The sequence below is a fragment of the Ammospiza nelsoni genome, chromosome 22 (genome assembly GCF_027579445.1).
Source record: "Ammospiza nelsoni isolate bAmmNel1 chromosome 22, bAmmNel1.pri, whole genome shotgun sequence".
NCBI lineage: Eukaryota > Metazoa > Chordata > Aves > Passeriformes > Passerellidae > Ammospiza > Ammospiza nelsoni.
In genome coordinates this window covers 4880955-4907995 of record NC_080654.1, presented here as the reverse complement: position 1 = coordinate 4907995, position 27041 = coordinate 4880955, and the positions used below count along the sequence as shown (strand labels likewise).

Here is a 27041-nt window from a genome sequence, read left to right as displayed (position 1 = left end):
TCCTGGAGCCTTCCTCTGCCACAGCACTGGGCTCTGGGGCTGTCACTTGAACTTCTCCCTCTCCGGTTCCTCTGCCAGGCAGAGTGGGATACCCCATGACAAGGCTGTTGTTTCAGAGGCTGCAGCAGATCTGTGGGGCTTGGAAGGAGTGATGCTTTCCTCCTGAGGGAGCTGGAGTGTCCTGGCTCTGCTGGTGTGAGTCTGTGGATTCACAGCTGTGCCTGTGACACCACTGCTGCATCTTCTCTATCTGTGAGAAGCTGCTACTGACTGCTCTTCTCTATCTGTGTGCAGGTGCTGGACATGGACACAGAGGATGACCCATTGTTACAGGATGCCTGGCCAGAGGAGGAAGATGAAGAGGTGGCCTTCAGCTCCCGGAAGAGGCGCGAGGGTGCTCTGTTGTGTGGGAAAAGCCCGTGCAGAGTCAGGCCCCTGTGTGTCACACTGCCTATGTCTGGCTTCTGGAATATTGTTGGCTGGGTGTTCACCAACCCATACTGTGCTGGCTTCATCCTTTTCCTGGGCTGTGCCATCCCTGCCGTGCTTGCTGTCGTCATGTTCCTCCACTACCCCGCCCTGGACATCGACATCTCCTACAACGCTTTCGAGATCCGCAACCACGAGTCCTCGCAGCGCTTCGACGCCCTCGCCTTGGCCCTCAAATCCCAGTTTGGCTCCTGGGGGAGGAACCGCCGGGACCTGGCTGACTTTACCTCAGAAACCCTGCAGAGGCTCATCTTTGAGCAGCTCCAGCAGCTCCACCTCAACGCGTCCCACCTTGGTGTCAGCACACGGGTGAGGCGCAGCCCCGCACAGGGCAGGGGGAGCTCCCTGCAGCCACAGCCCTATCCAAGCACAGCAAACCAGAGCTCCAGAGTGGGGAGGGGAGCCCCACGCTGGGACTACTCCAGCAGCTACATCAGTGCTAACACACAGACTCACGCTCACTGGCGCATTGAGCTCATTTTCCTGGCTCGGGGCGACGCTGAGAACAACATCTTCACCACGGAGCGCCTGGTCACCATCCACGAGGTGGAGCGCAAGATCATGGACCACCCTCGCTTCCGTGAATTCTGCTGGAAGCCACATGAGGTCCTGAAGGACCTACCCCTGGGCTCTTACTCCTACTGCTCCCCTCCCAGCTCCCTCATGACCTATTTCTTCCCCACGGAGAGAGGAGGGAAGATTTACTATGATGGCATGGGGCAAGACCTTGCTGACATCCAAGGTGAGCTGAGGGCTGCGGGCAAGGGCTGGCATGCTCAAGGATTGCCTCTCCTCATGTTCTGTCAGGACCCAGGACATCCCTCTGGCTGTCCTGAGCAGCCAAGACCCCTGCCAGGGGGCTCAGAGACCCTGGCACAAGAGCCCAAAATGCCCCTGTGGTTTTGATTATGACCCATGGAGCAAGTTACCAACCTTAGATGAAAATCTGCAAGCCATGATGAATTAAGTAGAATGATCGTGAATTTATCACAAGGTGAAAAAGTAGATTTTGGGGTTTTTAGAATGGGGATTCAGGAGGCAAGATGGCAGGATCTGGGTGTGTCCAGCCTTTCTCCTTCTTCTTCTTCTTGGCCTCCATCTTCTGCTGTGATGTTGGCACTGACAGATTGGTTTAGAGTAGAAGCTCACTGTCTAACATAGGTGATAGGTAGTGGACAGTAATTGTAAACATTGTACAAGTAGTTTTTAGTATAAAGACATAACACTGCCCTGGGGGCAGGCAGAGTGCCTGGAACTGCCTTGCTGGATGGACCTCAGCAGGGCAGGAGAAAGAATTTTATAGATAAAGATACAATAAACAGCCTTGAGACCGAGAAATGAAGAGCCCTGACTGCTTCTTCAAGCACTGGGCTGGGAAAAGAGACTTTCTAACTTTTCTCGGGGTCACTCTGACCAGCTAAAGATCCCAGCAAGGTTCAGGCAGTCAGTGGTGTGCAGCTAACAGGAGTGATTGCCTTGTTTGGAGAGGAAGATGCTGCTGGGCTGTGCCTTGAGCAATTGTCTTTTCTGCACCAGGGCCTCTTTTCAACCCTGCAGCTCCAGTCACAAGTCACACAGACCCCCACAGGCGAGTGAGAGGGACAAGTGAGGGGGTGTCCTGCATGGTACAGGTGTCTTCTACTGACCCTTGTCCCCTGTAGATGGCTGTGGTTCACTAGAGCAATGCCAGGGGCTTGAAAAGACAAATAGGGATGAGCTTCCCTGCACTACAGAGCAGATTAAAGAGGTCGGTGGGCTGTTCTGGCAGCTTGTGAGTCACCAGCTGGAAAGATTCCAATAAGGAGAGGAGGAAAAAGGCCCTGCCTCCTCCTCCCAGCTCTGTACCTTGTGCTGTGCACCTCCAGCAGAACAGAGGCTGTGGATGCTGACAGAGAGGTGACTCATGAGGAGTCTGTGGGTGTGCTGTGGCTGTGGGATGTACCTCCATCTGTCTCCAAGCCAGGCTGCAGAGGAGCTGTCCAGGAGCCATGCAGGGAACAAGCAAAGGATTAGGTCCATCTGCTCCAGTAACAGTTCTGCTACCAAAACAGGAAAGAGCACAGTTTCTGGTCTTTCTGGTACAAACTCTAGGGAACTGGGTTTTGGGAATAGATAGGCAGTGTCTCTTAGTCAGAACTAGCTGAGTGCCTCCATCTCTGCATCCCTCACACCATAAGATGGCAGAGGTACCAGGTCACAGCAGAGCTAGGACTCCTCTTCCATGGGCATTGTTTAGTTCTTGTGCTTCCAGGTGTAATGGAGAAAATATTGTCCCCATGTGTAAGAGAAGGAGGAGCATCCAGCAGTGGGAGTATTGATCAGGATGCTGTTGGCTGGGGGTGCTGTAGTTCAGGTTGGTCATGGGGGCAGTAACACAAGCAGTGGGATGTGAGTCTTTGCAATCCAGGCTTTCCTTGCTCTCTGGAAGGCAGCAGCAGTCAGCACTGCTCTGATGAAGGACAGGCTGACTCCCAGTTTCCCTGTTACACACTAGATCCCGTGCCTTAACCAGGACAATCAAGCAGGACCTCACAAAAGTGGCACTGCTTTCTCCTGCAGGATCCCTGGAGCTGGCCATGACCCACCCTGAATTCTACTGGTATGTGGATGAGGGCCTGTCTGCTGAGAACAAGAAGAGCTCCCTGCTGAGGAGCGAGATCCTCTTTGGGGCCCCACTGCCCAACTACTACTCGGTGGAGGATCGCTGGGAGGAGCAGCGCCGCAAGTTCCAGAACTTTGTCATCACCTACGTGGCCATGCTGGCCAAGCAGTCCACGAGGTGAGGAGGGGTGGGTAGGGCAGGTGGGAGTGCACAAGAGCAGGGAAGGGCACAGGGTGGAACAGACCTTTCAGGGAAAAAGCTCTGCTATTGTGTTTGCAAGGTTCCCAGACGATGGAAGGAATGATGCATCTGACTCCATGTTCTTACAAAGCTAATTTCTATTCTATTCTATTCTATTCTATTCTATTCTATTCTATTCTATTCTGTTCTGTTCTGTTCTATTCTATTCTGCTGTTATAGTAGTCTCTTCAAGCTAGGTCTAATAAGCTTTTGGAGATCTATAACATGCCCAAGATAGCTCAGCTACCCTTGGAGGCATAAAATCAGCAGGATGGCTTCTGTTGCAGTGTTAGAAACAAAAAGGTTTAATAAAAGGCAAAATAACAAACAGAGAAAAACCAAGCCAGGTACCAGAGGTTCTTGTTCCTGGTAAAACACCTTACTAAAGTGATTTGTTAGTTTCTTTCTTCACTTATTTTTTTAGTAAATTGCTCAGGCAGGACTTTTTGGCTTCTGTTTAATTGGCTAGCCTTAAGTTTGAGGTGAAGTCCCTTAGACTTATGAAGTAGCTTTTTCACTTAATTGAGAAGAGAAATTTTTGGGCTTTTTTTCTTTTTGAAGAGACAAAAGATAGTTTTGTCACTCTGTCAACAAGAGGCAAACTCCTATACTAAACTATACTAAAGAATACAGAAGGGATACTTACAGAAGGCTAAAAAGATAATAATGAAAACTTGTGACTCTTTCCAGAGCCTCCACACAGCTTGACCCTGATTGGCCAAAGAGTGAAAACAATTCACATGGAACCAATGAAACAATCACCTGTTGGATAAACAATGTCCAAACCCATTCCACATGAGCAAAACACAGGAGAAGCAAATCATATAATTATTGTTTTCTTTTTTTCTCTAAGGCTTCTCAGCTTCCCAGAAGCAAAATCCTGGGCAAGGGGATTTCTCAGAGAATATGACAATGACAGCTCTGCCTTAAAGTTCACACCAGGGCAGAAGTGCCTATTCTATTCTATTCTATTCTATTCTATTCTATTCTATTCTATTCTATTCTATTCTATTCTCTGATAGCCACGTTCCATTTGGCTTCACTGGGAAGGCACCAGGTACAGAAGGTTTGACATGCTAGCTTGGACTACTGGTCAGATGTGAACAGTGGCCATGGCATAATGTTCCAGATGAAAAAGCATCTCCACAGAAACTGGGCTCAGTCACAGAGCTGTGAATGATGGTGGGGAGTAAATGGCAGAAAATTACTCATATGCTCCCCTTTACTGCCACTTCCACATGCAGAGACACCAACAGAGACAATGAAAAGGGGACAAAGTTTGAATCTACTCCCTGTCTTTCCACTGAGTCCTTGTCTGGCACAGGATCTTTTTGCTTCTGTCTTACAAATCCAGTTCCACTAGCTCAAACAGAGCTGTCTTCCTGCTCTGAATTTGGCCACTACTGGTCTGATGCAGAGGATGAAAGTCTTCACTCAAGGCTGCTCAACCTGTGGATCCAATTCTGCTTTTTGTACAGACAGCTTGGGAAGGGAGTTTCAAGGCAGGATAAGTTTCAGGAAGTGCAGGCTTTTTTCTCTGCCAGGTCTTGGTTGAACAGAGCTTTGCTCAGTGCTTGTGAGATATAGAGATGATAAAATAGAGCTAAAAGGGCTAAAAGGGCATCCCAGTACTCAGGCAGCTGACAGAAGGCTGTGTGTCCCAGTCTCTGTGCCTTCTTAGACTCCAGCTTTCTGCTGCCCTGAGACTTGGTGCTTCCCAGAATGAAGGGATGCTGATCTTCACAAGCAGGTTGGAGTGCAGGCACCCACAGAGCATTCTCAGCAATGGGCTGGGAAAGCAGACTGTGATTCTGACAAGCCAAAAAAGGAATTGAGGCCAAGGCTCAGTTCCAAAGCTCAGATCCCTGATAGCTTCCTTATGGTGCAGCACTATTGTAGTCCTGGTTAAATTATGTTGGCTTATTTTTGCTCTGAGCCTGCTTCCAGAGGCAGAACCTGGTAAATCATATAATTTCTGATTAATCTCTCCGTCTGCCTGCATCCACAGTGCTAATATAATAAGCAGTGATTAGGATTCCAGATGGAATTGGCTTTAAAGGCTCCAGGAACTGTCTATTAGTGCCTGAGACCCACCATGCAGTGGAGGAATATTAAAAATATTAGACCTGCTCTTTATTTTTCTCCTTTCCCTGTATGAATTTCACCTCCAGCAGCAACTTTGTTCAACCTGCTCTCACTGCTCTGTTTTCTCAGAGAACTGCCAGGTTATTAGAGCAGTGACCTCCTTTGGCTCTGGAGGAGATGCTGCGCTTTGAACCACCTGGCTCTGCTCCTTTTGTGCTCAGCTATTCCTCTTCTTTCACATCTCCCCACCCCAGCAAAGTCCAGGTGCTGTACGGAGGGACAGATTTGTTTGACTATGAAGTGAGGAGGACTTTCAACAATGACATGTTGCTGGCCTTCATCAGCAGTAGCTGCATAGCTGTCCTGGTCTACATCCTCACCTCCTGCTCAGGTACGCTGGGCTCACAGCTGCCCTGTTCTAACACAAATCCAAATGTGCCAAATGTCTCTGTGTCAAGGCTGAGGAGACACTCTGATGCCCTGGCACCAGTGTGGCTGTGTGGCACTGCAGCATGCAGAAGGGCAAGTCTGATTCTCCAGAGCAGAGATTTATGGGCAGGGTGAGTGTGACCATGTTCACAGGGGTCTTTGTATGAGGGAAGAGATGAGGATTTGACTCCATATTTCAGAAGACTTGATTTATTATTTTACGATATATATTACATTAAAACTATACTAAAAGAATAGATAAAAAGGTTCTTAGAAGGCTGGCTAAGCTAAGAATAGAAAGGAATGAATGATAACAAAGTTTTGTGGCTCGGACACTGTGTCCAAGCCAGCTGACTGTGATTGGCCATTAATTAAAAACAACCACATGAGACCAATCACAGATGCACCTGTTGCATTCCACAGCAGCAGATAATCATTGTTTGCATTTCATTCCTGAGGCCCCTCAGCTTCTCAGGAAGAAAAAATCCCAAGGAAAAGATTTTCATAAAAAGATGTCTGCGACAGGTGAGGGAAAGACTCACAGGAGATCAGGAATAAGATGCAAATGCCTGTCTTGGTAACAATGGCATCAATTTGATGTAATTTTTTGCATGAGCCTTGTGGGAAGGAGTCTGCAAGCAGTACTCCCTGAACTGTTCTCTATCACAAACACACTATGGGAACCACTATCCCAACAGATAGGGAGATGGGAGGTATTTGTTCTGCTAGGGGTGGCCAGAGATATTATTTTTTTCTGTGTTTCTTTTCTGCTGCAGTGTTTCTGTCATTCTTTGGCATTGCCAGCATTGGGCTGAGCTGCCTGGTGGCTCTGTTCCTGTACCACGTCGTGTTTGGGATCCAGTATCTGGGTATCCTCAATGGTGTGGCTGCCTTTGTCATCGTGGGGATTGGTAAGCTCATCTTTACCCAGAGCCTGTGCTTCACCTGCCTTGCCCTGCCTTCTGTCTGCAGGAGAGAAGGTGATGGTGGCAAATCCAGATTGAATTTTCAGGCCCTTTTTCTGTTACCTATAAATTTAATATTTGCAGTTCAAATATCAAGGGATGTGGAAAACGCCAATCACTTGTTTTTGAAATTTTAAAAGTTTAATAGTAATCAAATGGTTATAAAAATAGTAACACAATTAGAGTAATAACAATTTGGACAATTTGAATTTGGACAATATGAGACAATAAAAAGAAAGAGTTATGAACAGTCCAGGTACCTTTTTCTGGGCAGCAAGAGCCTGGAAAAGGACACACATTAACAGAGGATTAACTCTTAAAAGCAACAGCCTGTTGCATATTCATACACCTCATCCATGATGCATAAATTCCATTCAAACACAGGATTCTGTCTGGTCAGTGGCAACTTCTTCCTCTGAATCCTAACAGTGCCTTCGAGGTGGGAAGAAGTTTATTTCTTCTGATAATGGAGCAACAATGACATGACATAAATTCTTTTTCTCTGAAAGAGTCAGGTGTCCTGTGGCTGCTGTCTCACTGCGAGTCCTTTCTTTAGCAAAAGTATCTTACATAGCAGAGTTTCTATTTTAACATTTTTTTATGACCTAAAACTATATTTAACACACTACTTAAGAGAATTAATCCGGCATTACTTTCTAACACAACACATGCAACATTCACTTTAATATTTGCAAAAAGCCAATCATAAAACACATGCATTTTTCACGAGGGGGAAATCAGGTATTTTTAGCCGGTGTCACCTCTGTGAGCAGAGTACCAATATCCCTGCTGTCTTTTTCCAGGAGTTGATGATGTCTTTGTTTTCATCAACACCTACCGCCAAGCCACGCACCTCAAGGACCTGCGGCTGCGCATGATCCACACTGTGCAGACAGCAGGGAAAGCCACCTTCTTCACCTCCCTGACCACAGCTGCAGCATATGCTGCCAACATCTTCTCTCAGGTACCCTGCGCCTTTGGAATTTGGGGTTTCAGTGTCTGCCAAAGGGCCTGATTGATCAGGAGCCTGCCAGCACCATCTGTCCTCTCCTTCGGCGCAGTGAGGGCTGCTTCTCACAGGGCTGTCTCTTACTTGCTGTAAGGTAGTGGGTTATCCAAGGAAATATTTCTGTGCTGGTCTGTAGCTGGACAAGGCAAATCTGACCATAACAGAATTCTAATTTGGTTTGCCCGGTTCATTCTAGAAAAGAATTAAAACAAGTCCCTGGGTGAGCAATCATTGGTTAGATTTGAACTCAAACAGATCTGTCGAAACAGGTCAACCCACGTGGCAGGGAAGAATGATGAGGAGGACTCCATCTTATCAGGAGGCTAATTAATTACTTTATTATACTACATTATTCTATATTATACTATATTGTTCTGTATTATATTACCTTACATCTAAACTGAATCTGCCATGCACTCCACTGCACAGAATCTCATCAGCGACAGTCCCGACACAGACACACACCTGGCCCTGATAAGCCAAGGAAACAAAACACCATCACTTTGGGTAAACAATCCCCATATTGCATTCTACTTTTGCACAAACACAGGCACAGCCTATAATAAGAATTGTTTTTCCTTTCTCTGAGGTTCAGAGAATGTGAAACCCAGAAATATTCTTGGGAAGAACTGTGCCTTGCTTTTCTCTGTGAAGAGAAATGTGGTGACAGATCTCATCCAATCATGTTCCTTCTAGAATGCAGACATACCACTGGTCAAGGAGCTGGGGTGGTGTTCAGACCCAGACCCATCAGTTGTCTAACCCTGGGGGTTTTAAACCCCCTATATAAGGAGGCTTCCATAGTAAACCATTACTGTTGTCACATGCATCTCTGAGAGTTTGTGTTGTCTCTGTCTCCACCAACAACCCCATGGGCCACGGATCAAACAGGCTCTGTTTCAGTGCTTTACCTAGCAGGTTTGCTGATTTTCATGGCTGAGCTCACCGTGTGTTATTCTCAGGTTCCTCCAGATATCTCTTCCTTGCCCCAGCTGATCCCTGTTGCTGGTGGTGGAGACTGGAATGTGATGTACACACATTGCAAAGTTCATGTGGCAACAGCCAACCTTTGTTGAAGCACACCCTCTTTTATAGGGGCTTTGAATTTCCTGTGCTTAGAGAGAGAATTGGACAAAGGTCTTTACTCTGCCCAGCTAACTGGCCAATGATATGGGTGCATTCCTGATTCAAAGGGATTGCCTGGTGTCCCCTTGTTTAAACTTAAATTTAGCCTATCAGTATTGTGTCCAGGGGCTTCTATACTTCAATTCCCTAACAAGCTAAGCTGGTCAAGTAAGTGTCTGTCATGGCCAAATTATTTGTGCAGCTATAGATAGACAAGCTGTAGCCTTCACAGATCCCAATCCTGTGTTCTCTCTCTTCATGTAGATCCCAGCTGTGCATGACTTTGGACTCTTCATGTCCCTGATTGTGTCCTGCTGCTGGGTAGCTGTGCTCTTCACCATGCCAGCTGCTCTTGGAATATGGACCCTCTATTTGTCCCCACTAGAGAGCTCCTGCCAAGCCAGGTGAGCCCTGGAGCCTGTGGGTGGGAAGTTGTGGAATTTGCAGGCAAAAGGAGGTTTGCAAATTCCTTCCCTGTCATCTCAGTTTATCCTCATTCCCCTCAGGCAGCTTGGCTTTGGCTCTGACAGAAGGGAAATTTAAGTTCTGCCATTCCAGATCTGAGCAAAATGGAAGGGTCAAGTCCCAGTCTCATTCTGTCTCAGTCAGTTCTCTTGGTTGAATGCCATGGAGTGAGTATTGGACCATTTGTTTCCTCTGAGCACTTAATGGCAGCTAAACCTTCAAGAGGTGGAGATGCAAGGCAGACAGGTCCCCACTGCTCCTGCCTGTGAGCAGGATGTGGAAATTTGTGTTGGAAACTCAGCACATTTCCTTTTCCCCTGCTCTTCAGCACTGCAGGTGACCTGGAATGATTTTATTCATTAGCAGGGAGATGAACTGCTGAAACTGCCATCTCTCAGCACCCAATGTCCACAGCTCAGCCCTGCTCTGTGTATGCAGCCCAGCCCCTGCCCTCTCAGCACTTGCAATGGAATTTGCTCCTGGCAGCTCCTGTTGTCTTTCCAAACAGTTGGAGCAGGTTGTTCCTGTGCTCCTTTGCCACTGAAGGAGCCCACTGGTAACTCCTCACAGGGTATGTGGCTTTAAACTCTTGCCTTTGTCTCCTTTCCTGCTTCAATCCAGCTGCAGTCAGAAGTGCACCAAAAAGAGTGCCTTGCACCTGGCTGAAGATCTCTTCATTGCCTCAGCAGCCCCCTCCAGAGCAGGCAGAGAGACCCTTCCCTACCTGGATGATGACATCCCACTGCTCAGCGTGGAGGAGGAGCCTGGTAAGTGTTTTCTGCTGTTTGTGCCTTTGGGGGGATCACCCTGCCCTCTTCATCCTGCAGCTCTCCCTGCCCCTGACACTGGTTCTTGCTTCAGTTTTCTGAATTGTAAGCTGGAGATGGTGTCATCATGGGAAGTTGTAGGAGTCAGGACTCAATATTCTTTGTAAGTTTGCTTTGAGATCTTCAGTGGGTGTCAGTGCATGCTTTCTTAACTAGTTTGCTAATTCTCTTGAGTCCACTGTGGTCTGATTTCTGTCTGAATTCACTGATTGTGACATGGAAGTAGCCATGAAACATCGAATCCATAACACCAGGACAGCTCACCATGGGGTAAAGTTTTCCCCTCTTCCCTGCCGTTTGGAGCGCTGTATTTGGGAAGCAGGAGAAAGAACACTGTTGTTCTTCAGCCCCCTAGAGCAGCTCCTTCATCATGGTATGAAGAGGGCAGTGACTTGCCTGAGATCATGTAAGCAATCTGGGGAAAAAACCCCCAGAAATTCCCTATCTGTTGTTAGCAGGAGATAATCCTTCCAGCCCAAGAAAAAGGTGCTTACAGGGTCGTGCTCTCTTGTACTTGGCTTTTAAAACTCGCTGGAATCTCTTCCATACAGCCTATAAGAATCACTACTTTACCACACTGTGTCACATTTTAAACCCTAAGAACTCCTCTTTGAGCCCCTTCTGCCAAGCTGTAGGGTCTGCTCTGACCCTTGGGCCTGTCTGCAAGCAGAGGGTGTTGTTCCATCAAAAGGGGATCACCTTCAGCCAGCCATACCATTGTTTTCCAGTTGTTCAGTAACTAAAGGATCTCAAAGCTTGCTTTCATTTCAATCTCACTTATAGTTTCCACATTCTCAAAATCTTTTGCCAGGCAATCATATTCATAAGGCTTTCCTGTTTCATCTTCCCCAACACACAGCAAGTGCCCTCTTCTCACACATAGAGAAGGGGGCATTTCCCTTGGCATCCCTGAACTAAGAGAATCAGGAGGAGCCAGGCTGCACTCAGGAAGAGATCAGCTGTGTGTAATTAGCAGTAAGAATATTTAGTGGGACAGGGACAAATTCTGCTTGGCCCAAGAAGCTTGCAGTGTCTCTGTGACCTTATGGACAGTGTTTGTGGAGTTTGGTAGAGCAGGGAATAGCCTGAAGCATAGATTTGGACTGAGATATGGATTTCCATCTGTAGCTGTTGCATGGCAGTGACTTGGCAAAGATGCTTTTTAAAACATCCTGGAGTCACTGCCTCTGCTGGGGTCTTACTCTATCTTTTTAGCTTGACTGAGTTGTACAGCACTTTGCACAAGATTTGATAAAGGAGAGCAGAGAGCTCTGGGAGACACTCATGACACTGAGACTGCTTTTGATTTCTCTCTATTCTAGTCTCCCTGGAAATGGGGGATGTCCCCTTGGTGTCTGTGATGCCAGAAAATCTGCAGCTCTCTGCAGAGAAGAGCAGCCAGGGTCACTTGATAACTCATCTGCAAGAGCTGCTGGAGCACTGGGTGCTGTGGTCTGCAGTGAAGAGCAGATGGGTGATTGTGGGTAAGCAAGGAGGAGAGTTGAATCTGCATGGATTTTAGAGGGTTTGGCATTTCAATCAGTCTCCAAGCCTTGATTATTAGTCACAAGAGTTGGGAAAAGGGGCATGGTAAATGTCTTCTAACACAGTGGGAGAGTGCTCCTTGAACAGTCAGTCCATAAGGGGGCTCACCTACAATGTTCAAATATCTGATTGGACATTGGATGGACCCCGTGGAAAGGAGGCACATGTTGGGAATGGGATGGTTGAGTTGCCTGTAGGAGTGGAGTATTTAGAAAAGTATTTCCTGTTTTAGCCATGAACTGCATGAGTGTTTCTTCTGGAGCAATCCCTTCACAGACCATGAAAACTGACTATTTTTACTCATAAGTGCTGCTGTCATCCCTTTCTTCTCACTCAGATCCCAAGTGGCAATTCCTGATGGAATTTTTTCCAGGCATGGGGCTTATTACAAGAAAGCCCAGTGTGCTTTAGCGGCTGTTCTTTTCACAGCTGAAAATACCATATTTTGTTGTCTCTACCACATTGCTGCTCTCTGAGCATGTCTGAAGTGCACGTAGGGTCCCATGCTTACCCAGATTTCCCCCTGCAGGGCTCTTTCTCCTGGTTTTGCTGCTGTCCATATTCTTTGCCAGCCGCCTCCAGCCAGCCAGCCGTGCTCCAGTCCTGTTCCGGCCAGACACCAACATCCAGGTGCTGCTGGATCTGAAATACAACCTGAGTGCTGAGGGGATCTCCTGCATCACCTGCTCAGGTGAGAGCACTGCTTCCCAAACCACGGTGGGTGCAGTCCAGCCTGGCCCAAACCCTGGGCTGGAGGAGCTGAAATGTGAGGCAGGTACCTACAATGTTCAAATACCTTATTGGAATGGACCCTGTGGAAAGGAGGCACACATTCGGAATAGGATGGTTGAGTTGCCTGTAGGAGTGGAGTATTTAGATATATTTAGATTAGTATTTAGATATTAGATATTAGATAGATTTAGATATTAGATTAGTATTTAGATATAAATATAAAGTATTTCCTGCTTTAGCCATGAACTGCCTGAATATTTCTTCTGGAGCAATCCCTTCACAGACCATGAAAACTGACTGATTTTTACTCATAAATGCTGGTCTCATGTTGTGACAGTGTTCACAGGGGTTTTCAGGGGAGGGAAGAGATGAGAATGTTGACTCTATGTTTAGAAGGCTTGATTTATTATTTTATGATATACATTACATTAAAACTATACTAAAAAGAATAGAAGGAAGTTTCATCTCAGAAGGCTAGCTAAGCTAAGAATGGAAAGGAATTAATAATAAAGATTTGTGTCTCTGACAGAGAGTCCAAGCTAACTGGACTGTGATTGGCCATTAATTGTAAACATCCAAGATGGGCCAGTCACAGATGCACCTGTTGCATTCCACAGCAGCAGATAACCATTGTTTACACTTTGTTCCTGAGGCTTCTCAGCTTCTCAGCAGAAAAAATCCTAAGGAAAGGATTTTCATGAAAAGATGTCTGTGACATCATGTCAGTGCCCAGCCCAGAGACTGTGGCACTGCGTTGCCTGCTCAGGGTTTGGTACTCGGCAGCTGAGTCTGTGGTGTGCACAGCCCTGGTACCTCTTTTCTCATGCCATTCACTCTTTCCTCCCTGACTAACCTTGTGGGACAGGTTTGTTTCAGGAAAAGCCCCACAGTTTGCAGAACAACATCCGAACTTCCTTGGAAAAAAAGAAGAGGGGCTCGGGTTCACCTTGGGGAAGCAAAGGCAGCATGAGTGATGCAGGGCAGCAAGGTGAGTGGAGCATGGTGACCCTGGCCACATTTGCAAGGATCCACTGGGGTACAAATTAAACCACATGCTCTCTGAATAGCTGGTGGGGAATAATTCTCTCCAGAGCCTGCCCCACTGAGCCCTAGGTTGGTGCTGGGTGGATGGTGTGACCATGTTCACAGGGGTCCAAGGATGAGGGAAGAGAAGAGGATCTGACTCCATGTTTCAGAAAGCTTGATTTATTATTTTTTGATCTATATTACGTTAAAGTTATACTAAAAGAATAGAAAAAAGAATTTCATCAGAAGGCTGGCTAAGAATAGAAAAAGAAGGAATGATAACAAAGCTGACTGTGATTGGTTATTAATTAGAAATAACTCTATGAGACCAATCACAGATTGGTCTATGAGACCAATCACAGAATGCAACAGATGCACCTGTTGCATTCCACAGCAGCAGATAACCATTGTTTACATTTTGTTCCTGAGGCCTGTCAGCTTCTCAAGAGGAAAAATCCTAAGGAAAGGATTTTTCTGAAAAGATGTCTGTGACACTATGGGGCATCTTTAGAATCCCCCTTTCCCTGAACACCTACTGCTCTCTAGGACATGGTCCTATAACCCAGGTGGTAGTATCATCTAGTGTCATATCCCTCTGATCTGAGAACAGGGCTAGGAACTCCAAGCTTTACATCCCAGTCCTGTTCACAACCTTGTTGGCAGGTCACGAGGAGAGTAAATTCAGTTTGCAGGGGATTTTGAGGATAAAAGAGTTATTGGGCCAGCTCCAAAGATGACATGAATCAATAAGCCATCAGGAATTACTGCAGCTCAGGATGTATTTGTGGTAGCCTTTGAAAGATGTACTGTGCTGGGAGAAGGCAGAGGCTGAGCAGACAGCAAGCCGTAAGATCCCTCCTTTGCTTTGGCTGCAGGATTTGCTGGTTTAGAAGTAACACCAAACCTCATGCTTTCCTCAAACTGTTTTCCTCAGAGCTGCAGGGGACTGTATATATCTCCAAGTCCGGGAGCAAGGGAAGACCAGCTATCTACAGATTCTCACTCAACGCCAGTGTCCCTGCGCCCTGGCAGATGGTGTCACCAGGAGATGGGGAGGTGCCTTCATTCCAGGTAAGTCACTCCAGGATGCTGCACCCCTCTAGCAAGAGGGCAGCACACAGCAGGTGAGCACAAGAGCCTCCTCCTGTCTCTCCATGGGGTCCTGTGTAGCTTTGGGTGACACTTTCAGAGCACTGCAGTAGGGTAGTTCACACACAAGGCATCATGCTTGGCACCATCCAAGATGATGCCTTGGAGTGCCACAAGACTTCACCTGTTGCTGTTGAGAGGTGACTGTCAGTGATGGGAGCAAAACTGTGGGTGTCTCTAGGGCAGATGTCCCTGAGCCTGGGCAGAGCAGCCACCATTTGGCCTTGGTGTTTATACCATTTATACCATTTATACCATTTATACCACTGGGAATGAGGGTATTAAGGGGACTGTCCCACACTGGCCATCATTGGGAAGGGGCAGGCTGGGGGCTGACTGGGCCTGCCTGCACTGCTCATTCCGTGTGGCTGTGCCAGTGCTCAGGGAGGAAGGGAGAGTGTGATGCTAATGTGCAAGAGGCTGCAACCCTGTGGAGTTAAGTGTCTGTTTTCATTAATCCATTGCTTAGGTGTATAGAGTGCCTTTCGGTAACTTCACCAGGAAGCTGACAGCTTGTGTGTCCACAGTAGGGCTGCTTAAGCAGATGAGCCCCAGGAAGTGGATGATGACCACCTTGTCCTGTGACACCAAGAGGGGCTGGAAGTTCGATTTCAGTTTCTACGTGGCCTCCAAGGAGCAGCAGCGAACACGGTAACCTTCCAAAAACCCTTCTGGACAAGGCAACAGAAACAGCACAGCTGAGAGGCTCATCTAAGCTGCCTGATGCCACTCCTACCCTCAATCAGTGACATGCATGGCTCTAGAATTTGCTTTGCTGCATTTATGCCCCATCTCTGCAGTCACTTTGCAGGCCCATAGCATCATTAACATGATGCTTGAGATCATTTACAAAAGGCTTGAGAGACTGTGAGTGAGCTTCTCTGAGTGGCAAAAAGATGTTGCTGATGTGGTTCTTGCCCTTACCCACCTGAACTCTTGGGCTGAATGGGCAGCACAGAATATACAGTGGTTTGGGATACAAGTCTGCAGATGTTCACCTTTCCCATTGCTTCTGTCCCTGAGAATGTCTGCTGCCATGCAATACTTCGGATGCTTCATCTTCTCTCCCTCTGTTCCCCCATAACAAACTCTCTTTGCTGCACAGGAAACTGTATTTTGCCCAGTCCCACAAGCCCCCTTACCACGGCCGAGTGTGTGTGGCACCTCCAGGCTGTCTGCTCAGCTCCAGCCCAGATGGACCCACCAAAGGCATCCTCTATGTCCCCAGTGAAAAAGGTGAGCTGGTGAGGCCCTGCTCAAACATGCCAAGATCCAGAGAATCAGACCTTTTCTTGCTTTCTAATATAACTGTCATGGTTTGAGGCTGGTGCAATCCCAGTGGCCCCATGAAAATATATTCTCCCCAGTGTCTGCTGTGAGATGTGACCAGAAATAGAGCAAAGCAGGCTCCAGTTAGGAATAAAGAAAAAACTTTATTAACTTACAATATGAAAAAAAAAGGAACACACAGAACTCAGAATGAAAACCTTCCAAAAACATTCCTCCTTCTCCCAGTTTCCAGCACAACACAGTGAGACAAAACTTTGGATTCTCAATCAAGTTACCACCCCTCAGATAATCTACTCTCAGTTCATCACCACCCTGCAGATAATCAACACTTCCTTATCAAACCAGGATGCTAACTGTAGTTAGTGCTCTTGGTTGATAGAGTGACAAAACTCTTCTGTCTCCTTAAAGGAAAGAAATCTAAAAGTTTCTCTCTTCGATTAAATGAAAAGACACCTCATAGGACTCAGGAAACTTCACCTCAAACTTAGGATAGCTAATTAGGCAGAAGCTAAAAAGTCTGGCTTGGGCAATAACTAGAAAAAGGAGTAAACAAAGAAACTATTGGTTTTTGTAAAGTGTTTTACCACAAGCAAGAAGATCTGGCACCTGGCTGTTGCGGTGTGATGTCGGTATTTAATTCCAATACCTGGCTCAGTTTTTCTGTTTGTTATTTTGCCTTTTATTAAAACTTTTTTGTTTCCAACACTGCAGCAGAAGCCATCCTGCTGATTATTGTGCCTCGAAAGGTAGCTGAGCTATCTTAGTGTGTTATAGACCTCCTGCAGCTCATTAGACCTAGCTCGAAGAAGTTACTATAACAACTAACCAACCTTTACTCTCTATTTGACTACAGCGCCCAAAGCAAAGCTGTCAGCCACATCTGGATTTAACCCCTGCATGAACACAGGCTGTGGGAAGCCAGCAGTGAGGCCACTGGTGGACACTGGAGCCATGGTGTTTGTGGTGTTTGGGATCAGAGGCGTGAACCGCACCAGGCGCCAGGACAACCACGTCCTCGGAGACATGGTACTCGTGGTGGTGTGCTTGTGTGCCCCAAAATACACCCAAAATACATGAAGGGAGGAATGATGAACCTGACTCCATGTTCTCAGAAGGCTAATTTATTATTTTATGATACTATGTTATATTAAAGAATAGAGAAAGGATACTTACGCAATGCTAAAAAGATAATAATGAAAATTCGTGACTCTTTCCAGAGGTCCAATACAGCTTGGCCCTGGTTGGCCAATGAATAAAAACAACTCACAGCAGAATGCAATGAAACAATCACCTGTGGGTAAACAATCTCCAAACACATTCCGCATGTGAGTACAACACAGGAGAAGCAAATGAGATAAGAATTGTTTCCCTTTTTTCTGAGGCTTCCCTTCGCCCAGAATTTTTCTCCTGGGAAGCTGAGATTTTTTCAGAGAATGTGAACGCCACACTCATGGTCTGGCCATGCTGTTGGGGCTGGCAAGTGAGGGGCAGGCTCTCTGGATGGTGTTTAGTTAATACCCACAGCCCCCAGGGTGGTCCAGCAGTCTGGACAGATGGAAGGGCAGGGGTTGTAGCATTGGGATGAGCCAGTACAGTTCTGTTTTAGCAAATTGACAGAATAACAGAGATCAGGAAGTTCTTATTGAAAAAACACTTCAGACTTTTCAGAAAATCCCTCTGAGTGCAATATATAGCCTTCTAATTTTGAGTCTAAACCTGGCTTTCTTGAGGATTTTTGAAACAAACCCATCTTGAGCGCGGTATAAAATCTCACTACAGATTCAAGACTGAGGGAACAGATATTTTTCTATAATATATATATCTCGTTATGAAGTATTAACAAAAAATAAAAATCATTTACTCTAGGGAAAGCCACTAAATGTGACAGCTTATCTGTGAGATCTCATACCTTGACACATGACAGTCATTCCCTAGAAAAATTACGCTTAGCTTGGCTGCTGCACTTCAGCTTTCTGCTGTTCTTCCTGCTCTGTGGTTTGGGGGTGCTGTGCAGAACCAGCCTTTTCCTGTTCCCTCTGCAGGGGCAGTGAGAAATGCAGGCAGAGGGGCAGGCAGGAAGCTGCAGTGCCAGTTGCTGTGTGCATGTCTCACGTGTGGTGCTCTTGTCATTGTGTCTCCTTGTGAAAGGGCAGTGTTATCTACGATGACAGCTTTGACCTCTTCAAAGAGATTGGCAACCTGTGCCGCCTCTGCAAAGCCATTGCCAGCAACTCTGAGCTGGTGAAGCCCGGAGGGGCTCAGTGCCTGCCCTCGGGTAGGTTAGACAACTCCTCTGCAGCCCTGCCTGTGCTTGCTTGGGGTCCTCAGCAGCAAACAGAAAGGGTGACTGCTTCTTGCTGTCTCCTTTTCTTCCCAAGGCAGCTTGACCCTTCTAGAACGTGTCATTGGTTGTGCTTTTTGGGGCAGAAAGAAAGAATGATGGTCTCTTTAATGCCAAAGAGGCTGGGTATATTTTTTGGGAGTTAATCCAGAAAGATAAGAAAAGAATTGCATTTTTGCTTTCTAGTCATATTCTTTCTAGTTCTTTCTAGTCATAGTCTCCTTTTCTTCCCAAGGCAGCTTGACCCTTCTAGAACGTGTCATTGGTTGTGCTTTTTGGGGCAGAAAGAAAAAAATAAAGAAAGATGGTCTCTTTAATGCCAAAGACACTGGGTATATTTTTGGGGAGTTAATCCAGAAAGATAACAACAGAATTGCATTTTTGCTTTCTAGTCATGGGTGTTGTTTGAGATACAATCTTTTTACTCAGTAAATATCCTCTCAGTAGCTCCTGAATAGCAATGATCTCACACCTGATCTCATTGCAGTGAGGTTACTCACTGTCCCTGTGGCTTGGCACACCTGACCAGTGACCAGTGACCATCTCTCCCAACTTCAGAGGTCACAAGCTCGTGGAGCTGAGCCTGGGAACTGTATATTGGCTTCAGGCTAAAAGCCAACTTCATGCCTGGAGCAAATCCCTGCCAGGCCAGGCAGACAGCCCCTCAGCACCTGCTCTTTGTGCTGCTTCCTGACAGCTGGGGACAAACAGCAGTGACACTGTCCTGTCCCATGCTGGTGACAGTGTCCTTTCAAGCTACAGCAGCTGGGAGCTGTGATGCTGAGACCTCAAGGGTTTTGGCAAACCAGAGTGGCAAGGGGAAGCAGCTGTGCACAAATGGGTCCTGTGATTCTCTTGGGGCTCTCATTTTGGGTTGTTAGTTGGGGTTTTTTTTCATCTCTTTGCTCCAATGTGCTTCCTTTCCCCGTTCTGCCCTCCATCTCTTGCTCTTTCTCTCTCTCCAGGTTACAGCATCTCCTCCTTTCTGCAGATGTTGCACCCAGAGTGCAAGAATATCCCTGAGCCCAACCTGCTGCCAGGACAGCTCTCTCATGGGGCAGTGGGGGTGAAGGATGGCAAGGTGCAGTGGATCTCCATGGCCTTTGAGTCGGTGAGCACGTGGGAACATTGTCATTCTGCTGACAGCTTCATCTTGTGGCTTCTGGGGCTTTAGCTCTGCTCCTTCTGCACTGGCCACTTCCATTTGCAGACATCATTTTGTGTTTATTAGGATTGTTGCAGACAGATGCCTGCACTCACTCACAGGTTGGTAGAAGTGGCTGCTCACACCACAATTAGCTCAGGCAAAAAGCTGGTGGCAGGTTTGCCCAAATGCCACTGCCAGTCCCAAATACCCCAAATGCAACGTATGTGGGTAGTATTATGCTCTCTAAACATAGCAGGGCTGAGATTAAATGGGTTTGGTGGAAGGCTACACCGAGGCTGCTTGGGGTGAAGGCTGAGTAGAAGCTTAGGTGGAAGTAGGACATAAAGAAAGTTATGGGGTGAGAGCTGTAATTTGTTGAGTCGAAATCAGCTGTCTTGGTTAGACTAACTTTCAGTTATTCTGCTCACTCTAATCTGCCTTGGATTCATTTGTACACCAGCCCTAAGGTGGTGGAGGTTAAGTGTGGAGGTTCAGGTTAAGGTGGTGGTAGAGGATTGGTAGGGCCACTTCCATTTGCAGACATAATTTAGTGTTTGTTAGCATTTGTTGCAGACAGATGCCTGCACTCACTCACAGGTTGGTAGAAGTGGCTGCTCACACCACAATTAGCTCAGGCAAAAAGCTGGTGGCAGATTTGCCCAAATGCCACTGCTATTCCTGCCTGATGCTGCCATTGAGCTGGTTGTTCTGCCCTTCCCCTTGCCATGCATTATATTAAAGAATACTATACTAAAGAATATAGAAGGGATACTTACAGAATGCTGAAAAGATAATAATGAAAACTTGTGACTCTTTCCAGAGTCCCCACACAGCCTGCCCAAAGAGCAGGCCATGAGTGATGTGTTTATCTTGTTACAGACAACCTACAAGGGGAAATCATCCTTCCAGACATATGCTGACTATCTGAAGTGGGAGACATTCCTGCAGCAGCAGCTCCAGCTCTTCCCAGAGGGCTCTGCTCTCCGGCACGGCTTCCAGACCTGTGAGCACTGGAAGCAGATTTTCATGGAGATTATAGGCAAGTGACTGCCGTGTTTCTGTCCCTGGGGAACCCATGCTCTCTGACACATCCTCACAGCACACCCCATCCCATAGGGTGGGCATGGGTTATATCTGCACTCCTTTGCCATTGCCAGGCAAACTCCTAAAGCCTGAATGTGCATTGTCAAAATTAGGCAAAGCCCAAGGAAATGGGTTAGGGAAGGGACTCAGCCCTGCTGATTCAAAATCCAATCACTCTCGGAGTCTCTGTGGTCAGGATGACCCCGAGATGTGTCAGAGAGTCTCTTTTCCCAGCCCAGCAGCTGAAAAAGGAGTCAGGATTCTTCTGTTCTGGTTTTCAAGATGATTGTTTATTTTTTGCTTATCTATTCCATTCTTTCTCTGACCTGCTGAGATCTGTCTGGCAGGTCGGTTTGTAGCACACTGACCACACTTGGGGTGCTGTTGGCTTTTTATACTAAGAACTACGTGTACTTTATTTACAATAATTTTCCAATACCTATCCCCTATGTTAGACACTCTGTCTCTACTCTAAACCAATACAAAAGTGCCACCATCACAGCAGAAGATGGAGGACAAGAACAAGAAGGAGATGACACACCCAGATTCCTCCATCTTGCCTCCTGAACCCCCATTCTATAAACCCCAAAATTCTACATTTTCACCTGGTGATAAATTCACTATCATTCTATTCAAACTCTTGTGGCTTGTAACTCCTTGCACAAAGTTGGTAATTGTTTCCATAGGTTAAAATGGAAGGCACAGGGGTCTTGGGCTCTGTGCCAAGGTCTCTGAGCCCCCTGGCAGGGGCTTGAGCCATCCAGGGCAGCCAGAGGGATGTCCTGGGTTCCAACAAATCACCTTCTTTCCACTTTCATTCTCCCCCTCCTGTCTTCCCCAGTGTGAGTCCCTGCCTGCCTTGTTGCCAGCAGGAGCATGGTGCCTTTGCCATGGCAGCTGTCACCTTCCAGGATTCATATCAGCTGGCTGTTTCCTTCCAGGAGTGCAGAGTGCCCTCTATGGCCTTGTCCTCTCGCTGGTCATCTGTGTGGCTGCTGTGGCAGTGTTCACCACACACATCCTCCTCCTGCTGCCAGTGCTGCTCAGCATCCTAGGTAAAAACACCAGTTCCAATGTGTCAGGCTTTGTTGGGAAGGATGAAAGTTTGACAAGAAAGTCTCACAGATATGTGTGCTTGGCAGAAAGATTTTTGAATGTAGAATCTGAGAATGAAATAGAGATAGAAGCAAGTTTTTATATAGAAGAAAAGAATTGCTGAGCCAGTCTTACTGGATAACCAAGGAGGCAAAGGGTGTGTTAGTTAGAAGGGGTTTTTATGGCTTAGAGCAAAGGATAAACCCACCCCAAACAAGGAGATGTTTTTACCAAGCAGAAAGACAGCACAGGCAAACAAGTCAGCAAATGTTGCAAGTAGAAAAAAGATCTCAGAATTTTCCACTGCAAGAAAACTGAAAAACAACTTCTGGCTTAAACTGCAATGTACTAACTTTTAGTGACTGGAGAACAGTAACATGAATATGGTAATTACAGTAGTTATGATGGGCTATAGATAATAATTAAGGTATAGATTGGTTCTGCTGTATTAAGATGCTCAGCAAAGAAAAGTATATAATGCATTGTAACCAGAATTAAAGGGTCTCCAGGCCTGTCTGCAGCTGGAGCTGACAGCTGTGGGCACAGCTCTGTCACCCATGACCCTGGGCTGCTGTAACCTCGTGGATACAATAAACTGCATTTTGGAGAGCTGCCTGGAGTCCCACATCCCTCATTTCAGCTCTTAGAAGGTTTTCACTTTTCCTGAAAGGGATGGACTGTGGCAGAGCTGATTCTCTGGTGATTTGAAGTGAATTGCTTGTATTCTGGGTAAACCCTTTTGGCATTCCAGGGGCCGGTCCTAGAGAACAGACTGGTTAAGTGAACAGAACAGAACAAACTCCCAACCTCATAGGGAAAGTAGATTTGTGTGTCTAATTCCCTGTGTGTTTTATCTACACAATAGATAGGACTCTCTGTCTAAGCCAGCTGGGCTGTGATTGGCCATTAATTAGAAACAGCCACATGAGACCAATCACAGATGCACCTGTTGCATTCCACAGCAGCAGATAATCAATGTTTACATTTTGTTCCTGAGGCCTCTCAACTTCTCAGGAGGGAAATCCCTAAGGAAAGGATTGTTCATAAAAATTGTCTGTGACACCTGTACATTACCTAACATCACCTTTCTCCCACAGGGGTTGTGTGCCTGGTGGTGACCATCATGTACTGGTGTGGCTGGGAGATGGGAGCTGTGGAAGCCATCTCCCTCTCCATCCTCGTGGGCTCCTCTGTTGATTACTGTGTGCACCTGGTGGAGGGATACCTGCTGGCAGGGGAGAACCTGCCTCTCCAGCAGGCTGAGGTGAGCTCTGTTCCTCCTACAGCTTTGCATTCATTCTTCCTGTGCCTCCCTGGCACTCAGCTGTGATGCAGGACACATGACAGGCAAGGGTCAGAGTGCAGTGTGCAGCTATGGCCCCTCAGTTTGGGAAGGATGTTGAGATGCTTGAGCACGTCCAGAGGAGGCAACGAGGCTGGTGAGGGGCTGGGAACACAAACCCTGTGTTTGAAGGAGATGGGGGTGTTTAGCCTGGAGAAAAGGAGGCTTAGAGGCAACCTTATCACTCTCTACACCTTCCTGAAGGGAAGCTGCAGACAGGTGGGGTTGGTCTCTGACAGAACCAGAGGACACAGCCTCCAGCTACATCAGGGAAGGTACAGGTTGGATATTAGGAAAAAATATTTCGCTAAAAGAATAATAAAGTACTGGAATGCTCTTCCCAGGGAGGTGGTAGAATCACCATCTCTGGAAGTGTTTAAAAAAAGACTGGACATGGCACTTGGTGCTATAGTCTAATTGAAGTGTTAGGGCATAGGTTGGACTCGATGATCTAAGAGGTCTCTTCCAACCTCATTATTCTCTGATTCTGTGATTGTAACCCTATGGCTCTTTGCATAGCACTGCACTAAATGTCTGAGTACAGACAGTCTGAGTACAGACTCAAGCAGCTTCTTTGTCCTGGACTGGCATTCTATCAGCTAAGCCACCTCTCCAGGATTTAGAGGTCCCTTCCAACCTCATTATTCTGTGATTCTGTGACTCTAACCCAATGCTCTTTGCAAAGTACTACACTAAATGTCTGAGCTGCACTCAAACAGCCTCTTTGTCCTGGACTGGGATTCTATCAGCTAAACCACCCTCTCAAACCGTAATATATCAATGAACCAACCCCCTGTGCGTGTCACACTAACGCTGCTCTCCCTCCCCAGGACCCCACGGCGTGCCGGCAGTGGAGGACAATGGAAGCCGTGCGCCGCGTTGGGGTGGCCATCGTCTCCAGCGCCACCACCACGCTGATTGCCACCGTCCCGCTGTTCTTCTGCATCATTGCCCCCTTTGCCAAGTTTGGGAAGATCGTGGCCCTCAACACGGCGGTGTCCATCCTGTACACGCTGACTGTGAGCACGGCCCTGCTGAGCACCATGGCGCCCGGCACCTTCACGCGCAGCAGCACCTCCTGCCTCAAGGCTCTGCTGGCCGTGCTCCTGGCTGGCCTGCTGGCTCTCTGCATCTGCCTTGCCCTGCTCAAGAGTGGGTTTAAGATCCCCCTCCCCAACGGGACAGCCCTCTAGACCCGATGGGACAGCCCTGTATGACCCAATGGGATGGCCCTCTAGACGCCAGGCCGAGAGAGCCGCGTCGCTCCTTTTCGTTTTTTCTTTTCTTTTTAAAGAATATTTTTTGTAAGGAAAACAAAGAGGAAAAAAAAAAAAGAGTCCCTTTTTTCATGAAGTTTTTCAATTGCAGATGCACTTTATTTTCTAATGAGTTTTGCTCAAAACTTGTATTTATTTTAGGTAGTGATGGATGGGTGATGGAAAGTGAGGGCTGCCCAGGGAATACCTCAGCCCGTGAAGAGGAGAGGAGGAGGTTTCCTTCTCTCAGTTTTCTTTCTGCTTTCTTTTTTTTTCTTTTCTTTTAATTTATTTTTATCAAACAGGGCTTTCTGGACCCACAAGGCTAAAATGGGAGAATTTGGGAAGGTCTTTCAAAAATCCTTCCCTCTGTCCTTCCCCTCCCTTGTCCAGAGTCAGAATTGCAAGGATGACTCTTGGGTGATGTCCTGCTCCCACACCAAGCCTGTGCCTCCTTATCTGAGCCTCCAAAACCAGCAGTGAGCTGTTGGACAGGCCTGGGGACAACATTATCTGGATCCCTTTGCCAGGCCCTGTATCCATGCCAGACCAGCAGTGAACTTGCTGCACTTTTGAGCGTCACTTTTGGATCCAAACCAGAGCTGTTGGGTGGCACCACCTGCAGTGGCCCTGTTTTCATGGTGGTGGGATACAAAGCATTCCCCTTCCTGCTGGGGGGACTTTGTGCTGGGATCTCATGTGTCTACCAGCAGCCATCAGGAAGCAGATGGTGCCCTCAGCAGCCTGCTCTCCTCTCCCTCATCCCAGTAGTGAGGTCAAGGCATTTCAATGCCCAGTCCCGCCATGTCACCTCACCAGTCACTGATCTGCTCTTCCTGGTGGAGAGAAAAGAGAGCCCTGGGTTCCCTGCAGAGCTCTTTGGTCACAGCAGTCAGCTCTTGGCTGAGGACAAGGCAGAGCCCATTCCTGGTGGTGTGCACAGCATCCTCTGTGGCAGCTCACAGAAACCCTCCTCAGTGGAGACCCACGGGCACCAGAGCTGCAGCTGCTGTCTGCTCTGAGCAGATGGTTGGTATTAAACTGAAATGAAATCACAAACTGCTGCCATTAACAAGTGCGTTTTAAGCATCACTGGTTCTCTCGTATTTTTAAAATTGAAATAGCTAAGTGTGCATTAATGCACAGCACATCTGATGCTTGGCAGGAGGGGAGGGTCAGGCCCACTGGGAGATGCATTAGCCATTATTTACAAGGGTGCCTGCAGAATAATGTGGCCAGGAAGCAGCCTAACTCAATTTCTTTGCAGATTTCATGTCCTGGTGGCTTTGTGTTCTCTTTTTAAGATGAAACTTCCAGGAAGTCCAACCCCATTGCCAGCCAGTTTGTGGGGCCTGCACTGCTGAGAGACTGAGCTGCTTCTCCTTGGCTCAGGGCATCCCTGCTTTGATCCCTGCCAGTCTTACACCTTCACATTGTCATCCCTGTGAAACTGGGTCAAATACTTGTTTCTAAAGTAGGTTCCCCAAGGTGTCCCCAAGCTGGAGAGAGGAGTTCTTATTGTTTCCAGTTGGACTCCGGAGTAATCCTGCTACAGGCAGTGAGGGTAGTGAGAATGTGAGTAGAGCAGAATGTGAGTGTCCTGGTTTCTCCTTGATATCCCATGGAGCTTCTGAGTTACCCCTTTCTGCAAAGTGCAAAATGTTTTCTTGGTACCTACCTCTAATCTGCACCAGCTCCTTCATAATGAACCCTGTGCCCATGAGTAAATGGTTCTGTCTTGTAGTTGCTGGGAATGCCCCAACAAAGTCAGGAATGGTGCATCTGACTCCATGTTCTCAGAAGGCTAATTTACTATTTTATTATACTATATTATATTAAAGAATACTATACTAACTATACTAAAGAATACAGAAAGGATGCTTACAGAAGGCTAAAAGATAATAATGAAAACTCGTGACTCTTTCCAGAGTCCTGACACAGCTTGGCCCCAAGTGGCCAATGAGTCAAAACAACTCACACCAGAATCCAATGTAACACTCACCTCTGGGTAAACAATCTCCAAACACATTCCACATGTGAGCACAACACAGGAGAAGCAAATGAGATAAGAATTGTTTTCCTTTTCTCTGAGGCTTCTCACCTTCCCAGGAGAAAAAATCCTGGGTGAAGGAATTTTTCAGAGAATGTGAATGCCACAGTTCTGGAAATGATTTTTGGCTATCCTCAAGCTGTGCTGCTCTGATGGATGCTGTGCACAGTTTAGCCCCATCCTTGCTCTGTAAGCCATGCTGTTCCCTGTGTCTGTGCTCCAGATTTAACTCCTGGTGGTGCCCTGAGCTCTCCTAAGTGGCAGTGACTGGAGAGGGCAGGAGTGTTTGTGATATCCATGGAGCCCCATGCAGCTGTGTGGCTGTGCAGGTGCTGCAGGGGATGGCAAGGTGTCCCTAGCACTGTGGGCAAGGATTCTCTGGCTTGTAGCTTGACTTGAACTTAGCAAATACTTCAAACCTCTTTTGGGTGATTAAAGCTGATGGATGTTTCCAGGTCAGCAGACAACAGAGTAAGAGAGTGACTTCCCTTCGAGGAAGTTCCTCCTTCTATAAGTATTAAGAAACCTTTCAAGGCCTTTGAGAAAAAGCACAGATGTGCTTTGAATCCTGTGAAGTTGAAAGCCTGTGTAAGCCCCTGGTATCCTACGTCTGTTCTCACTATAAAGAGGCTCCATAAACGCCCCACCTGCAGTGTTAATCTGGACATGCCATGCTGGGAACATCCATTCATGCCATGCTGGGAACATCCATTCAGCCACTGTGGGGAAGCAAAGATTAATTTTAAAGT

The 27041-nt window shown here is 47.1% G+C and overlaps 1 protein-coding gene across 1 annotated transcript; it reads left to right on the top strand.

Moving 5' to 3' along the window:
• The first annotated feature begins 288 nt into the window (after positions 1–288).
• Positions 289–24179, top strand: DISP3 (dispatched RND transporter family member 3). Its single transcript, XM_059487594.1, has 20 exons — positions 289–1231; positions 3049–3268; positions 5671–5807; positions 6622–6756; positions 7614–7774; positions 9209–9348; positions 10031–10176; positions 11559–11720; positions 12311–12472; positions 13379–13501; positions 14474–14610; positions 15158–15339; positions 15794–15924; positions 16832–17004; positions 18127–18253; positions 19285–19430; positions 20346–20505; positions 21491–21604; positions 22742–22908; positions 23817–24179. Exons 1-20 carry the CDS (start codon positions 304–306, stop codon positions 24177–24179), a joined length of 4014 nt encoding a protein of 1337 aa, XP_059343577.1. The 5' UTR covers positions 289–303.
• Positions 24180–27041: the final 2862 nt, after the last annotated feature.

Coding starts and splice junctions, on each gene's coding strand:
- DISP3 (XM_059487594.1), top strand. CDS start 304: ATGGACACAGAGGATGACCCATTGTTACAGGATGCCTGGCCAGAGGAG. Junction 11,721..12,310: donor GAGCAGATGGGTGATTGTGG/GTAAGCAAGGAG, acceptor TTCCCCCTGCAG/GGCTCTTTCTCCTGGTTTTG. Junction 17,005..18,126: donor ACCACGTCCTCGGAGACATG/GTACTCGTGGTG, acceptor TCCTTGTGAAAG/GGCAGTGTTATCTACGATGA.